Below are 17,621 nucleotides of genomic sequence, written 5' to 3'. Positions count from 1 at the left end.
TGACTTCAGTACTTGTACACTGCAGCTAAAGTGATTAGTCAATTAATTGATCAGTCAATCAAGTTATCACAGCAACACATTACTTAAGTAAAAATGCAAAAGTTCTGTTTTATAATATTACAAACTGAACCCTTAGATTTGTAACACTTAGGGACTGTATGTAAATTATGAGGGTGGAGTGTGGGTGCTGAAAAGAGGCAAAGTTTATTTTCATTCCCCATTTATATTTATTTCATACACTCCTGTGAAACCCATAGAAACTTTCATTACTCTACAGTATTAATGGTTTAATGGGAGTCCAAGTACATGATCTTAAAATCTTTGCACTTTGAGCTAGTGGCAGACGTTTTTCAGGAACCCTGTGGGTCGCAATGTTTCTGTTGGATTCCCGCTGGATGGGAGTCAGATTTGCTATTCATCTAATGACTGGGACGGGACAAGTCAACAGGAGCGGACAGAATGGGAATCATAATAACAGTTCAATCAGGACTTGTTCATGTCTTGTATGGCTTTAATGTCCTTGTTGCTGGCTCGGCAGCACGTCTGTCTGTGATAAACAAACATCATTAGAAAAATCTCTGTATTTAACATCATGGACGTGACCGCAGTACAAAACTGTATACACTGAACAATTTGTATGCCTTCAGTTACTCTTTTAACGCTGGGTTTTTCCATAAAGTATATGAAGATATCCACCCACTGTAACACTGAAATTGTCAAGGTTAGTTTGTCAGTGGACGACCATCATCACAAACACATGACATTATGATCGACTTGTAGTAGAAAATAAGGTTTTGTCTCCAGTCTATTATAATCTAGCTGTATTCAGGCTATAATTGCTGCTTGATGCTCAGTAGAAGAGTGTGCATTTGACTTACATGAACTGATTTACCGACGTGGTGAAAGATAATTCATCATCATAAGTAACTTTAAAAAGTCACATTTGTTAAGCATGGATTTGAACTTTTCAACTAGCTAGCTAACACTGTCTGGGTCCATGTCATTGGTTTGACAGCCCATTGGTTCGACATCCCATTAGTCCGACTGTCCGCGGTGCTGAACGGCTCTCGGCGGGCGTATGTTGCGCCGCGACCGGCTTGAGGCAGGCAGGCTCACAGCTGATGTGTTTGCCACTTTCTTTTTCATTTTAACCCACACCATGATCTTTTCCTGACCCTAACCAAGTGGTTTTTGTGCCTAAACCTAACCAGACCTTAACCACAGGGCATCATGATGATTTCGGAACGGACTTCGGAACAATGAGTTTAATATGGTCGGACCAATGGGATGTCGAACCAATGGGCAGTTCCCACACTGTCTGATTATCATTGACTCCTTGATCATAACAGAATATAGTCACATTCACCACATCTCATTTAAGAAAGGATACCACGTGAAAACATGTTCTTTGTTTAGATTATCAGCAGCCAGTGGAGTGGAGTCATAAAGGTTTGTTTCTAGCCATCAGCGATTAGCCTTAGCCAGCACATTACCTATGTTAGCTACATTACTGCTAACATTAGTGAGCCTTTCATATTTCCTGCCAGGCGATTAAGGTCCAAACATAATGTGTTGTTTTTTAAACGTGTTAATCGCGTGCTGCTACTTTGTCTCTTCGATGCACTAGTCAACCTGCCACAGCGGCTTCCTGCTGCGACTGTGATGGAAAATAAAAAATACCAGTGCAAATAAATGGCTCACGTCACTGAAAAACCTCACAGATCGATGCCTCAGTTGGCAAATCAAAAGTAACATGCGCCTTGTGTCAAACAGAATTAAAATTTCACTGAAGTACTTTGAGTTGGAACTACCTAATAGCTCGTAGGTGGCAGCTCGGAGCTAAGCATACAGGTGCAGCTAATCAGACTGATGTCAGCAGACACCTGTCGCTAAAGCTAGCAAGGCACTATTTTTGAGTGTAGAAATCACCACAGACCTGGGGATGAAACTTACTAAGAAGTTAGAAATAGTGCTTCCTAAATTGGTGGCAACTGACTGCAGACTAGTAAATATCGTGGAGGACTCAGGTCTGAAGGACATCCTCAGGTTGGCATGTTACAACCAGTCATATCTCTTACTGTCACGTTAGTTTAAGGGTTTTTTCAACTGAATGCAAAGTGAATGGACCTTTGGAGTATTTTTTTTTGTTATGCACTTTATTGAAATTTGCTGCACATTTTGTACACGAACTCCTGCATATTTTCTCATTGTGGAACAGTGTAATCTTAAAAAACAAATAAAAACAAAACCTGTATTTCACAAAATAAGCACTTCAAAGTTGTCTCCTACCTCTACGTCATGGTTATAAGACCACACTGTTGTAGTGGTGCAGCACTGATTTGAATGAAATATATTTTAAAGTCAAGATCATAAAGTAAATTTCTTTGCATTTATTTGATTCCCAGTCAAGACACGATAAGAATTGATTTACCTTTTTAATATGGACTTGAAAACTGTTTTGCAAATTTTTACATGATTAAAAATGTGATTAAGTGCGATAAGCTATTAAAATTCAGTAATTAATCATAATTAGAAAAAATAATAATTTGAAATAACAATAATTAAATAGTACTAATAAGGTAATAAAATTATTCCTAATAATAACACAAAAATACATGAAAATCTTTAAATAAATCTGGACAGACTTCTATCCTATTAATGAATAAAGAATTTTCCCAATGAAATCAAGAAGTTAACAACATACTTTATACCTATGTGTGCTTGTACTGAATCCTTTGAGATGTGAGTTAATGAGTCAGTCGGTAATCTCTACATTTTCAAATGTGTTCCAAACATTAAAGCATCGGAACACACAGGTATAGTTCACTCACAAGTGTTGGATCGACGTACGTTTGTTTCTGTGAAGTTACCGTGGACAAATCCAGCAAAGAAGACCCGTGGTTCTCCGGCTCCAAGAAAAGTTACAGGTAAGAGAGAAATCCAGACAAAAACCTGCCATGAAACAAGTTAAAGGAATACTTCACTCAAAAACTGATCTTTTGTTATTCACTTATGCGGTGTTACCTTAAATTTGTGACAGAAACTGTTTTTCTCACATGCCTCCTTGTTGAAATGGTGAACACGTGGATTTAATGATTGATTGGGGACCACATTTGCCAAACATCAAAACTAGATCAAAACATCCATTTACAAACTCTCACACAACTCATGCAGTATAATCTAAGTCTCATTTATCAGCCGAACCCTCAGTACTTCCCAAACACATGTATTTTTGCTAAAACCTTATTATTCTAAACTGAGCTGAAAGTGAATCTTTCTATCTATGCTCTCCTCAAACCCAGACTCCAGTACTAAGGTAAGGTTTTTTAGTGAAAATGCAAAGTGTTGTGTGAGAGTTTGTGAACAGATGTGTTGATATAGTTTTGCTGTTGTTAAATGTGGTCCGCACTCAATCAATAAATGAATACATTACCTGTTTTCTGTGAAGGCATGTGAGAACAGCAAAGTTTTCCTAAAGAATTCAGGGTAACAAGGCATCACTCACTGATTTACAAAAGGTCATTCTGTGGTTGAAGTATTCCTTTAATAATCCATATGACTTATTAGGCAGAGTAATTCAGTTAGTACCTCAAGATTGACCTCTGGTCCAGGCTGTTGAGCCCTTTCCCTCACTGTCATCTGAGTCTGTACTGTGAGATGATTAGAAAAGAACAGTTTCACAGTTAGTGACTATAATTCACAACAAACATGGTTTTTCTCATTTGTAGATCGTAACAGTAGCATGTCAGGACATAACACAACGTCAAATGATGGCCCTGCTAGGAGGGTTTAAAGGAAGGCCAGTCCTGACATGATGACCCTCAGGAAAAGGATGAGGGTCTCTGAAACTGAGCACCCAAACACCTCTGAAGAGGAGGTCAAGGTGAGAAGGGTGAAGAGGAAAGTCAGGGAGGATGGAGAGGGAATATATAAGAAGATGGTCAAGAGAAGAAGAGTGGACATTGTCAAATATGACCAGTAGGTGGCGCCTTCCTCAACAGACACTGACAGAGGTAGGCTGATCATGTGAAAATTAACTGGTGACTCTAAATTGACCGTAGGAGTGAAGGTGAATGGTTGTCTCTCTCTATGTGTCAGCCCTGCAATGATCTGATGATCTGTCCAGGGTGTACCTCACCTTCCACCTACAGTCAGCTGGGATAGGCTCCAGCCCACCTCCGACCCCACCAGGATGAGCTGTTACGGAAAAAGAATGAATGAAATGAATATCATACTTGTTGGTTATAGTCTGTATTTTTAATCGGAGTCTGTAAAGTAATCACAGGTATCAAATAAATGCACAATATTCCCTCTGCATTGTAGTGGGGTAGAAGTATAAAACAGTGGAAAACAGAAATACTCCAGTAATGTACAAGTAACTCCGGAAGAACGACAGCCTGTTTTATCATTTAGTTTGGGGAACTTTTATTCCACGTTAGTGACTGTGACAGTCAACAAGCTGATGTTGATCTGTGTTTTTTCTCATCTGCAGAAAGCTGCAACACATTCGTGGAGGATGTGAGCAAGAGAGGTGTTAAGAGGAAGGCTGCTGCTGATGGAGAGGGACCAACAACAAATAGGAAGAGCCTGGATCCCGAAGACATCAAGGAAGAGGTCAAAGAAGAGGAAGATCTGTCGTAGAGGCCCTAACAGGTCAGCCTATACCGATAAATATTGGGTCTTTATGTTAAGTATAAATACGTTTTCACAAATGTATTAAAACAAAATACATGTGTGTGTCTCTTTAGCTGAGTTTGAGGCCAAATATGAAGAACTAAATCCACTGGGTTAAGGAGGCTGTGGATCTGTGTTTGCTGGCTATCACAAAGCAGATCATTAATCTGTAAGTGATACTCACACAGTCTTATACACACACACGTACACACACAGTATGGTCAGAAAGTGCCAACCAAAGTGCTGTTTGTGTCTTGTAGGTGGCCATCAAACACACAGAAAAAGATAAAATCTACTGCAAACACATGGTGAGTGAGCAACACCTCCCTGCTGTTAGAATCTGAAGTCCAAACTGGGTGTATGATGGATGAATGATTATTCTCTCTTGGATGGATCGATGGGGACATCAGCACCGTGTCCCTACTGGACTGGTATGATCTGGACCAGGAGACCAGTTCCCTCCATGGACCTATTCAAGTACACTGAGGTCAACAGGGGCTCCTCAGAGGAAGAGGAGGCCAAGGCAGGCTACTGGCGGAGACCTGTGAATGTGTGAGTTAAAGGGGTAGTTCAGATTTTTTGAAGCAGGCATGTATGAGGTATTTATCCATAGTTAGTGTATTAGATACAGTAGATCAATGAGCATTTCAATCAACATTTATTTCTATAGCCCTTTACAAAACCCATAGGTACCCAAAGTGCTTAACAACAGTGTCAAATAACAATGAAAGTACATGAAAAACAACAAAAAAAAAGAAACAATACATAAAAGAAAAAAAACAATGGAAAGTGTGACAGTGCTACAGGGTATTAAAAGCCTTTCAACATAGATAAAATACATTAAAACAGAATAAATAAACCAAAAAAAATGTATCCTACGACGAACTGGAAGCCAGTGGAGTGACGACAGCACAGGAGTGATGTCTTCACGTCTGAGCGTGTTTGTTAAAAATTGGGCTGCAGCAATCTGTACAAGTTGAAGTCGTGAAAGGGTAGACTGGCTGAGGCCGACATAAAAGGGCACTACAGTAATCTAATCTTGAGCTGATGAATGCATGAATTGCCTTCTCAAGGTCCTGCCGATTGAAAAAAGGCTTCACTTTGGCCAAGAGACGGAGCTGGAAAAAGCTCGTTCTAACAACAGAACTAATCTGTTTATTGAATTTTAAACCATTGTCAAATGTTACACCAAAATTTTTTACATGTGGTTTAAAAAAGGGTGTCAGAGTGCTGCAGGTTGTTGCACTAACATCCGACATAGGTGAAGTGCCAAACAAAATACATTCAGTTTTGCTGTCGTTCAGGTGCAGAAAGTTTCGTGCCAGCCACTGCTTTACATCACTAATACAATCCATTAACTTATGAAATGCAGTACTTTCATTGGGTTTCATGGGCAAATAAATCTGTAAATCATCTGCATAGAGATGGAAAGACAGATTATATTTTGTTATTATTGATCCCAGAGGTAGCAAATACAATGAAAATAGGACAGGGCCAAGAATAGATCCCTGTGGCACCCCACAAGGGAGAGATGCATGTGATGAGTGGAGGTCACCAATCATCACAGAAAAGCTCCTATGACATCGGCACGCTCCCAGTTTGGAGAAGCAGACAGGAGTCTGACATTGAAGCTAAACAATATACTGCTTTAGGTGGGGATCAGCAACAAAACCGATTTTAGCCTTCTAAAAAAATCCCATCTAAAATAAAATAGAATAGTTTAAAAATGTACACTATACTGAGAGCATTTTCACTACTTTACCCTTTCGCCTATTTTGACGGGGAAGCTATTCAGATCCCTGTCAATGCTTTTGTTAAGCCCACCAGACTAAAACACAGGCGCTGCTGGTCTGCTGATGCTTTGATCAGTTAAGGTAGTTTGTTTGTGTTATTGTGTGACTTCGGTGAATGCAAACTAATCCTTTTAAATGCCAAAGTCAGACAATAACACAAACAAACTAACTGATAGAAGCAGCAGTAGACAGTAGTATTTCAGCTGCCATGGGCTTGAAAGATGGTTTTAGAAACTTTGTGTCTTGCAGTTGTAGTGAGCTCTCAATCACAGCAGTTAAACCAGAGTCACAGTGAAAATGTCAGACCTCCTCTCTGATCCCTCATCTCTCTCTCTTTTCGTCTCTTAGATTATACTGAAAAACAGCTCCTTGATGCGGCAATTGAACTTCAGGGTATGCACATCTTTCAAAGTGACATCAAGGTAGAAAACATCCTGACTGAGACCGGCTCGGACGCCCCGCGCGTTTGTATCATCAACTTTGGACTGAGCTGCTTCATCAAGAAAAGGACCTTTTATCGCGTCTACGGCAAGATGTCAAGGCTCCAACTCTGCCCTATCTTATCTATCTGTGACTTTTACATTTTAACAAAGCTGCTCGTCCTCATCCTCACCATCTTAATATTATGTCTGTGTATTCTAGGTACCACTGCCCACTCCCCTCCAGAGTGGTACAGTCATTCTGAGGGTGTTACTGTTCCAAACACTCCACAGGGATACCATATTTTTGACCACCGAGATCCTAAGCAGGGAGCTGAGAATCAGTAATGAGCTGTCCAAAGGTAAGAAAAACACACACACCCCAGCATACACACATCTGTTGATTTTAGTTCACACTCTGATGGATCACCCACACCTTTCGTCTTCTTTCTCTCCAGATTGCCAGGATGTCTTATGGACATGTTTGACAGAAGACCCAAAGCAGCGGGTTACCCTGGAGCAGTAGGTTGTCTTGCTTGATGTTGTCAGACAAAAGGATGCCTGTCGAAGTCGAACACATTGTCTTGGTTATCAAGCACAGGCAGATTATGAGAGAATAAGCATCTGGGCGCAGACATGCAGAAGGCCCCACCACCTCTCCAACAAAGAAACGAGACACAGACTTTGAGTTGACTTTGCCTCTTTTTTGTTGTTTTGCGTCTCTTTGTAGCTTTGCATCTTTTTGTGGATTTGTGCCTCCTTGTGGGTTTTTTTTGTGTGTCTGAGGTAAGTCTGTGTCATTTTCTGTTATTTTGTGTCTCCTTTGGTCAATTTGCATTTTTATGTGGTTGATCTGCACATTTTTGTTGTTATTTATCTGTCTCTTTGTGGTCTTTTTGTGAGTCTTTGGGGTCATTTTGAGTCTCAGTACGAGGCACGAGCAGTTCAGTAACTTAAGCTTCAACTTAATTTTCATCCCTGAAGGGCAATTGAAAAATGTACATACATTGTAAATTTGTAATAAATGTTTTGATGTTGAGTCTCTGCAAATAAACCTTGGTTAAGCATCAGTTTCAGCATGCATGGAGAGGCTGAACACTTCAGAGCTGTTTGCTCCCTTCAATCGCTCAGTTGGCAGAGTGGAGGACTGTAGGTTGATATTAGCAGAAATCCTTAGGTCACTGCTTCAACTCCGGCTCGAAGGATGGACTTTTCATTGGTTAACATTCAGAACATGATGTAAATAGGCCTCATTTATAGAGTCATAGGTTGTATTGCTTGATGTTGTCAGACAAAGGATGGCTGTCTAACACATTGTCTTGATTTTTGAGCATTGACGCATTATGAGAGAATGGGCCTCTGGGCGCAGACATGTAAAAAGGCCCCACCACCTCTCCTACAAAGAAACAAGACACAAACTTTGTGTGTCTCTGAGGTCACTTTGTGTCTTTTTTGGTCAATTTGCATCTCTGTGTGGTTGTTTTGACCAATTTTATTGTTATTGTTCTGTCTCGTTGTGGTCTTTTTTGTGAGTCTTTGGGGTCATTTTGAGTCTGAGGCCAGGGGGGCCTGCAAAATGTGTTCTCTCGTGTGCCTAGCATGAGGCATACAGTTACTTCAGCTTCAACTTTATTTTCATCCCTGGAGGGCAACTGATTGTTCAGAAAGCAAAAAAATATAAAAAAGGCTTAAGTGAACACATGAAAATGTACATACATGATCGGGGGGAGGTCGGGAAGCCAAATACAGTGAGCTGAAACAACAGTGAACACTGGAATACAGCCATTGCAACATAACAAAAAAAAATATTGAGCAAAATGAATGATTAGCAGCAACTGAAGTGAATGAGGGTAATTTAAGTGCATAATGACCCTGCAAGATGGATAAGATGGATTACAAGATCAGCATCTCTCTATTATGACACTGTTCATGTGTTTTTCTTTAATCTCTCATTTTTGCTCTTTTTTTCTTCAAACAATGCATACTTTCATCTTCTCAGACTTCTGAAATTGAATCGAATAAAACAATCTGAGAAGGAAAAATACATTCTTGGACAACCCAAAACCTGTGATGAGCAGTCACAAGCATAAACACACTGGGAATTGGGCATCCTGATGGCACAGAAAAAAAAAGAAGTAAAAAAATGAAAACAAATGTTAGTTGACACCTTAATGCACAGACAGACACACAAAAGCCAGGTGCTCTGTTTTATAATGCTGTTTATTCTCACAATTGATTACATTGATAAAGTGTACAAATCAGTGAGCAGCAAACGGAAGCCAACACATCCATCTGTGGGAAATGTGTGTGTTTGTTGTTGTTTATGTGTGTGAGCTTGACAGAGACGCTAAGAGTCCACTGCTGTTACCATCATCATCATCATCATCATCATCATAACCTTCCTCTTCACTCCTCTTAAACTGTTCAGACCAACAGTGGACTCCCAGCTCTCAGTGCACTGTACAAGGTGAAGATATATTCCTTTAACGGCCTTTTTCTGCAAAGCGGAGCTTGTTGTAGCATTGTGAGTTAACCAGGGACTGAGACAGTGACACAGAGTCAAGAGACTTTACTTGCCCCAACTAATAAAATCAGTATATACCTTTATAAAATAGAATAAATAAAATAAAAAATATTTCTGTTCAGTACATACAGTCGTTCTTTTCACCGTCCAAGGGCATGCAAGGCTTTTCACGACTTTCCATTTCTCGAGATCAAAAGAATGCATAGATAATTGCTCAGTTAAATTCAGTATCAACGTAATTGACAACTGTGAAAATTTCCAATCACCTCTCCGGGTTTCATTATTTGCTCTCGTATTTTTCTTATCTACAACAATGTATATCAGTATTTTACACTTTGGCCATTTGGTGAGTTCTCAAAAAAAGGCATTTCATTACAAGGAAATAATAGAAAACTACAGACATTCAAAATGAAAAGATAGCTTATAACAATGATTAATGCCAAATGTTACATTTAAAATGGCTATTATGTACACGCACATTTTGTCATCTCATTCACATTTCAACATCCGTGTGATAAAAGAAGGTGATGTGGCTTAAGTTTCTCATCAAAATCTCAATAACGCTCCTGGTTCCTTTAACCTGTCTGTGTGTGGTAACTGTGCAGTTCAAAAGCTCGGTGCAAGACACAGAGACAATAAGATGCAGCCACAGATGTTACAATGTGACCATTCACTACAGTAAGCCCCCTTTACATACTGTTGCTATGCCTGTACCTTCACACATATATGCAGTTTACTAAGGTGGCAGATTTACCACTTGAATACAAATGAGCAGAAAAAAGCAGCTTTTCGTTTTAACCAGTGGCCGTCAATTTCGGCGGCTGAAAGGACAAGCACATTTTATCAGCTTGCTAGCTAGCTAATAAAGCTAATAGCTCTGTTAGTTGGTTGAAAACTCTTTAAAATGTCAGACTCATTTTTAAAACAAATTCTTGTAGAAGTCTTGATAAACACTCAATGGCTGCATACATAATATCTTGCTAAAATACCGAGGCTTCAACTACATAATGGAACCCAGGAAGACGAGCTGTGCTTTAGGGCACAACTAATGGGGATCCTAACAACTGAACATGTTGCAGCCATAGAATAAAATTATGGACGTGGCCACTGTAATGTCACCCACTGGTTTGTGGACTCCCGTTATAATGCCTCAAGTTGGCATTTTGGCCGTTGCCATCTTGGTTCTTTGGAGCCAGAAGTAACTGTAATTGGATGAGATGGAGGAGCTTTGGGTGGATCTAACTGAGAACCAAAGGTGACACCTCACAGACAGCCTGTCACTTAAACAGGCTACGCCCTTAATTATGAATAACTTTAAGCCTTAAACACATTTAAACAGGTGAGTTATGTAAAAATTCACTCCTTGTACAGTTGTCATTAATGGGGAAATTAGCTATGGACAACAAAACTGTTATTGTGCCAGGCAAGTTAACATTGTACATGTTGAGAATTTTAACAAAAGGGTCTATGGGGACTGACTTGCTTTTAGAGCCAGCCTCAGGTGGACATTAGAGGAACTGCAGCTTTTGGCACTTCCATGTTAGCTTCATTTTTAGCCCTGGAGGTTGTTGCTTGGTCATACATTAGCCTCCTCAGCAGCTGATGATCCACTTAGAAGGCATGAAAATAAAGAAACTGTGTTTCTGTATTGCAGTGTAGAAGTTGTTGTTTTTTTAACATAACCTGTAAACCCCTAAAATATAGTTAGCTATCTATAGTAAGCTAGTTAGCCTGACATGCTAATAACTGCAGCTTAGATTAGAGCAGAAAAACACAGTTTACTCATGTTATTGGTTTTTGAAAAGGTGATATATAAAAGGCACAACCCTCCAAACTGTTGACATACCAAGTAGTTGTCTTCCAACAGCCTCTTAAACATGCAGAGCAACCCAGAAGCTTGACAGGCTGGCCAAACTGTGATTAGACAGTTGCTATCTGGCATGGGTTTAAGCAATCGGTCAATTACAGAGCTTAAGCGGTTTCCATACATCCAAGCTTGTCAGATATGTGATAATAAGGAGCTAGCAGCGTTGAAGTGAGATTTGTGTGAGAAACATTGCAGAAAACAGACCAAAAACAAGTGATCTCGTGGCACTGATGAAAACAGTTTTACAGTAAAGAAGTAGGCAATGAGAAAACAGAGAAAGGCGCATTCAAGTGAACAGAACCCTGGAGACAGATTAGATATAGATAGCAGCCCAGGAAAGTCCTGTTAGTTTGAGTCAACATGTCTCTCTGTCGGGGGGCTAGAGATGAAACCTGTCTGTCTCCTTCTCCCCTCCTCACAGGTCAGATCTCAGCTGTCACCAAATTCCTCCAGTCATCTTCTTTGTATGATTCCTCCAGCCTTTCTCATGTTGCCAAGCCCCTTCTATTAGTGGACATAAAGTCTCTGAAGACAGATACTGAGGTGGGATTTAAAGGAGAATCTGTCAAATTTCCTCCAGCATGTGTATCAAAGAGCAGCAGCAGCGTGCTGATGTCTCCTGTGTTTGGAACAGCAGTCTGGTGCTGTTTACCAGAGAGCAGGGGAGCAGAGGAGGGAGGGGTAACGTTCTGTCTATCCCTGCAGCTCTTTCTCCATTATGGCTATCGTCTGTCGTTTTCCAAGGGATAACGGAAGAATAAAAACAAGTAAACAGGAAGAATATGAGGGATGTTTCGGGTGAAAGGTCACCGCTCGTTCAGACCCTCCAGGCTGATTCTTGCAAAGTCGACAAACAAATAAGAAGACAGGAAACACAATGTGGCTTCGGATTTCTCACCCCTTCTGTAAGCAGCAGCAGTGTATTGATATTGTCAAGAATGGTTCACTTTTATATAAAAGGTTCATGCAGGATCAGTTGAACAGGTTAGAGTTTGTAGACTGACGGCCAAATCTCTTTAATCTGTAGCAGCTTCCTTCTTTCATTCATTACATTCTGATTTGAAAATCAGACACGATGGCTTTCAAGATTCATCTCTTCCATTTCACTGTACGTTACAGTCTACAGAGGACAGTGAGAGAGAGGGACAGAGGGGGACAAGCCACTACAGACTAACAGGTGAATGACAGGGGGGTTGTGGCCAGGAGTGCAAGGTCATGCTGGCAGCACAGGCACAGACACAAATACAATTAGAGCATGGAGAGATCAGCAGTTTGGGCAGCAATGAGCTCGCTCATCACATATGCCGTGCTGGAAGGAGCACTTCCTACTTCTTCAGTTTTTGCTCTCTTCTCCTCACTCCTTCTCTGTGCCGAGGGGGATGAGAGTTACTTCTATGTACACGATCACCTGGGCGCTCATCACTCAGGTGTTTCTCTGTGGTTGTTCCTTCTTGATGTGGGATTCAAGTCTTTATTCATGTCGGATATTTTGAGGGAAAAGATTTGAATTTCTGCCCAAGAGCCGATAAACTCTTGAGGTGAAATTCCAATTTTTAGTCCAGAAGGAATTGTGACAGGGTTTCCCCCAAGCCCTGGGGCTTTGCTGTGTTGCCATGGTTACTGGGGTCTGTGGTGGCGATGGGTTTTGGCAGCGATGCGACTTGTTACCATGGTGACTGGGAGGTTGTGGCGGGGAGTTGGTAGCACTTAACCGTGGTTACTGCGGCAACTCGGTGACGGGTCTCTTTTGTTTGAGGGTGTCGATGAGAGACAGGACGCCTCGCTTCACGCTGGTCGACACCCGACGGGACACCGAGTCACCAGGGGGCGACGAGCCGCAGGCCTTCAGGGAGGGGGGTCGAGCCACCAGACACTTCTGATACCGCAGCTGAAAGAGACAGAGACATATTGTAAATAATGGAGAGTTACAGCTGCTGAGTATACGACTGTGGAGGTGTCTGTGAGAGAGAGACAAGGGAGAGCTGGACTGGTGCGGGCTGTGAGCTGTGATCAATAGTAATGACTGATGATTCTTGTCACCATGAATCAGTTTTAGTGTGTGTGTGTGTCCATATATCCAAAGTTCTGATGTGTGATCAATAGCCCAGCCAGCAGTCGACTAATCTTGTGACTCACCCCCAGTAGAGAGGGCAGAGGAAGATGAGTAATCTCCATTAATGGGCTGCATTATAGTGGAAACACCACAGAGGGCATAGTGGGCTGTGATTATGGACAATTATAATGATAAAATAAAAACACTGTAAAGACATTATGGGTTTATTACAGTGGTTATTAATTGACTGTACACTTTTCCTCTTCAAACTTTGCCTTGCACAATCTAAAACAACCATGAACAGAAAATCTATACCAGATAAACCTACAAGGACATCCTCTCTCTGAGACAAGTGATGCTGAACACACACTATATTTTACCTTTAGGGGGCTTCTCTTGATTTCAATGCATGTTTTACACCTGCAGTGTTTTGACAGAGGGCCCCATTACAACTTGAATAAAGCATCTGGGTTGGACAGTAAAACAACCATCTGTCAAGACAGAAAACCCAGCTCAAACTGAACTACAGTCAAGGGCATTCACTCTCAGAAAGACAGGCTCCAAGTGTGTTCTCCAACTGTACTTCAAGTCCCCCTACACCTAAAAATGCATTTTCTTTTGTTTATGTCCCTAAAATGTCTAACCTTGAGTATTCCGACTTGTATCTGTGCAAAGTTTGTCACTAGAGGTATGTTTTACCATTCCTCTACTGAGAGGGATGATGTCTGTGCACTTCCCGAAAATCTGAGATTCAAACGTACACCAGTCAGCTAGATTAGGTACATCACTAAGACAAAAGCCAATTGCTGTCTAAAATGGTAAACACACATCAACAGGGGAACAAACTTCGACACAGCACCGGCACAAAAACCTGAAACCTCCAGCGCAGAGCAGACTTGTCAGGACAGAGAGTGGAGACAGCAAACATGGAAGAGTGTGCAGTTTTTGGATATAAACCGGTCCCTGAAATTCCCGTCATCTACCAACTAGAATTACTGCCCCGCAATTGTATGTCTCCACACACCAGTCAAGTTTACATCCATATTATTCATTCATTTATATCCCTGTCGGTGAAAACATGGATGCCTCACACCCATTGCCCCCCCACAGCGCTATACAATCAGCACATGCTCAAGGTGGACACCCAAGATGAGCTCCACCAATTAAGTATCTAACCAAATACTTTCCCTTCTGTTCCTAAAATGCGGCATTGAATAATGGCCAGAAAAGTGTTTTATGCAGAACATTATGACATAACAAGCTAACCTCTGACCTTTTGGACATAAATGTCATCACTTCATTATTTCATCCTATTAGACATTTGTGTGTTTTGTCATAATAAGAAGTGAACATTTGTGCCAAATTTGAAGAATTCCATTGAGGCGTTCTCAAGATATCATGTATACAAGGATGCAATGTACCAATGGGCGTATGGACAACCCGGAAACATAATGCCTCCGGCCACTGCTATTGCTGGTGCAGAGGCAGAAGCTCCACAGTTGTGGCAGATATTATTGTATGATTCACAGCAGGGCTCAACAATAAGTATCGCCTAATTGCCTGGGGGAAGTAAAATGCCACATTGGGCAACTCACAAAATTTCTGATGAAGGAAGTAGCTATGAAGAGAGCCATCTTGCTTCCTCTTCATTTCAGTTAACGTGCCTATACACGGGACCCATCGGGCACTTAACAAGGAAATAGTGGCGAGTAAAAACAAATTTTATGAGCTGAAGAGCAAGCAGCATTTTAAGTGGCATTTAAGGTTGTGGGTGAAACTCAAACTTTGTACTGCAGAGAGGCAGATAAAATGGGGTTGTTTTTCAAAGGCATGTCAAATTTCCAAAAAACGCACTGGAGTGCCATAACAAAAGCCAAATACTTCTTGCTTGCATGGCAGCTAAGAGGGCTGCTGACAACCACCCCTCGTACATAGTCTATTCCTATACGAGTCTGACTGAGGCTCAAACATGTATGGCTGAATCCCTCAAACGTTTCCTCTTACGCTAATGCTAGCTATCCTGATGCACACTGCTCTTGCACCATTCAACCAAGAGCGAGCAGCACTGGAGAAAGTATAGAGCAGAACCTACTATTAGCAGCAGGGGTGGACGGGGCAGGAGCCACATCCAGAATATATCAATGAGGGAGAAAAGGTAGATCTTGGTCCAGCCCCTTCTAAGAGTTTTTTTTTTAAGTATTATTAGGGAAAACTATGTGAAACTACATATTTGTATAAGTACAAACTTTAAAATCTGGAGGGGGACTTAAAGTGATGATGATCCTAGTTTAAATATTTTGCATTTAATCAATTGGGACTAGAGGAACACCCTTTCAGAAGACCAGTTGGTTTTAATAAGGTTTAATAATATAGTGTTAAGTCATTTGCTGTCTTGTGTTTCATGCTTGAATGTTCTGCAGATTTTTCTAAGGCCTGTAAAGAAGCATTTCATAAGTGTAGCAACAAGAAAAGGTGCAATTTCTACTTGCCCCGAAAACGTCTTTACAGAATTAACATACAGGTTTTTTTTGTGTTTTTTTTTACCTATTTTAAATGCTTTTGAATAGCTTCAAATGTCTCCTGTCAGTCTACAGTCTTATGTTAAATTTACACACCCTCCATTTCCTACAATCCAACAACTCAAGATGTAATTTGACATTTGAGCATGGATGTACATGCGCTGGGAGAGATTCCTTTGTTTTCTCTCCCTGAACTAAACATAGTCAGAGTTGGCTCAGTGTTAACGAGTCCTGGTGTCAGCTCGTGTTCTTTCTCAGTGACTCACCATACAAGCTGCCTGTACAGCCTCCGACACATTCCCTGCGTTGGGCTCACACCAGAAGACGTGACAGTCAAAACGATGGCCACCGGCATCCATGACGAAGGCAAACGTGTGCACGTCCCGCCCAACGCCCATGAAAGACAGGAATCGAACACGACACTCCACCAACACTTCCTCTTCATCCTAGTCAAAAACATACAGAGGTGTGTAAGGTTCATCAGAAAGTCACAGATATGTGAAGTACATATTTTTTAGGATTTAACTGTACTTCTTAAACAGGGAGGGAATGACGTCATGAGAACACATTAGTGAAGGAATTTACAATCAACATTTTTTCTGCATTTGAAGGCAATCACATAGTCACACATGTTCATAGTGGGGAGCTGCCCAGTAAAAGTGCAGCCTTCTAATAAGCACGTCCACTGGAGCAGCTGGGCTTTAAGTGCCTTGCTGTTACAGCTGAGATCTATAACTGACATTTTATGTTATCTGCATGGTCGAATGCTGTTAAGGTTTAACATGCAGATTTAATGTGAGTGGAGTTGCTTTTTGTCTAACTCTTTTGTCTTGCTCTGGGCACTGACAGTGTCAGTCAAAGGAGTTTTCAACCATTTTTGTAGTTTCACACACGGGAATCAACAGTGAAGAGTGAGCAGCGGATAAACTTTAAACTGTGGTGACTGCTGAGGGAAATAAATGACAGGCTCGACAAAATGTTCTTCACCCCCGACATAATAAGAAGTATGAGGCAAGTAAAGCCAAACGGGGAAGACACTAAAGCCTGATTTATGGTTGGATGCTCGATACTTTTGATGAGTTTTGCTTGACAGAAATGACAAATTTTGGATAGAAAAACGTGTTGCGCGACACTTTCCTTTCATGGCCCACACCTTGAGAATTTTGTTTTGTCGCAGACACAGACATATTTCATCACGCAAAGTAATTTGTAGTCTTACTAACGTCACTATGGAAATAGTAGTTTTCAATCCACACCAAATCTGCCCTGCATTTGGCGTCTCTATCCACAGAAGCAGCCATGTGTCTGGCAGCTCCTGGTGAGCTGAGTTAACAGAGGCCGGCATAACTAGCTCCACCAGACTGACTGACAGCAAACATTTACTAAACTAAAAGAGTTTTCATGTCTGCACCACAAGAAGATATCAACAGTGTTTGTACTTACAGATTAATTGATTTTACTTTCCAGCCATCCCTAGAGAGTTAGGGGAATCTGCTGCTCACTGACAGACTGGGAGCTCATCAATCAACATAGATACAGTTAATAAATTAAAAACACATTCAGAGAACAGCTGTCTCTGCAGATTACACTTCACTCAACATGACAGTGATAGACTCAAACCATGACAAAAAAACGCAGGGGATCTCTGGTTAGCATGGCGATGACCAGAAACCTTTTGCTGAAGCATAAATTGAAAACTATGCACAACTGTTTAGTTTCTGTTGAGCTGCATTTATCAAAAGTGTTGAGTGCCCTATCATAAATCAGGCTTA

The 17,621-nt window shown here is 41.0% G+C and overlaps 1 protein-coding gene and 1 pseudogene across 5 annotated transcripts in view; one reads left to right on the top strand and one right to left on the bottom strand.

Annotated features, from left to right (window-relative positions):
* The first annotated feature begins 3,904 nt into the window (after window positions 1-3,904).
* On the top strand, window positions 3,905-7,926 carry LOC125885874 (serine/threonine-protein kinase pim-2-like; annotated as a pseudogene).
* A 1,161-nt stretch (window positions 7,927-9,087) lies between these two features.
* The window catches only part of apbb2b (amyloid beta (A4) precursor protein-binding, family B, member 2b), a 72,148-nt gene continuing 63,614 nt past the window's right edge, over window positions 9,088-17,621 (bottom strand). For all 5 annotated transcript variants that reach the window (XM_049572666.1, XM_049572669.1, XM_049572670.1 and 2 more), the window contains 2 exons: window positions 16,116-16,295; window positions 9,088-13,165 (listed from right to left, as the gene is read on the bottom strand). In XM_049572666.1, coding sequence (XP_049428623.1) covers window positions 12,995-13,165; window positions 16,116-16,295 — 351 coding nt within the window. In that variant the 3' untranslated portion in view covers window positions 9,088-12,994. The remainder of the gene's footprint in view (window positions 13,166-16,115; window positions 16,296-17,621) is intronic.

The sequence above is a fragment of the Epinephelus fuscoguttatus genome, linkage group LG3, assembly GCF_011397635.1.
Source record: "Epinephelus fuscoguttatus linkage group LG3, E.fuscoguttatus.final_Chr_v1".
NCBI lineage: Eukaryota > Metazoa > Chordata > Actinopteri > Perciformes > Serranidae > Epinephelus > Epinephelus fuscoguttatus.
This window is presented reverse-complemented; position numbering and strand designations above follow the sequence as displayed.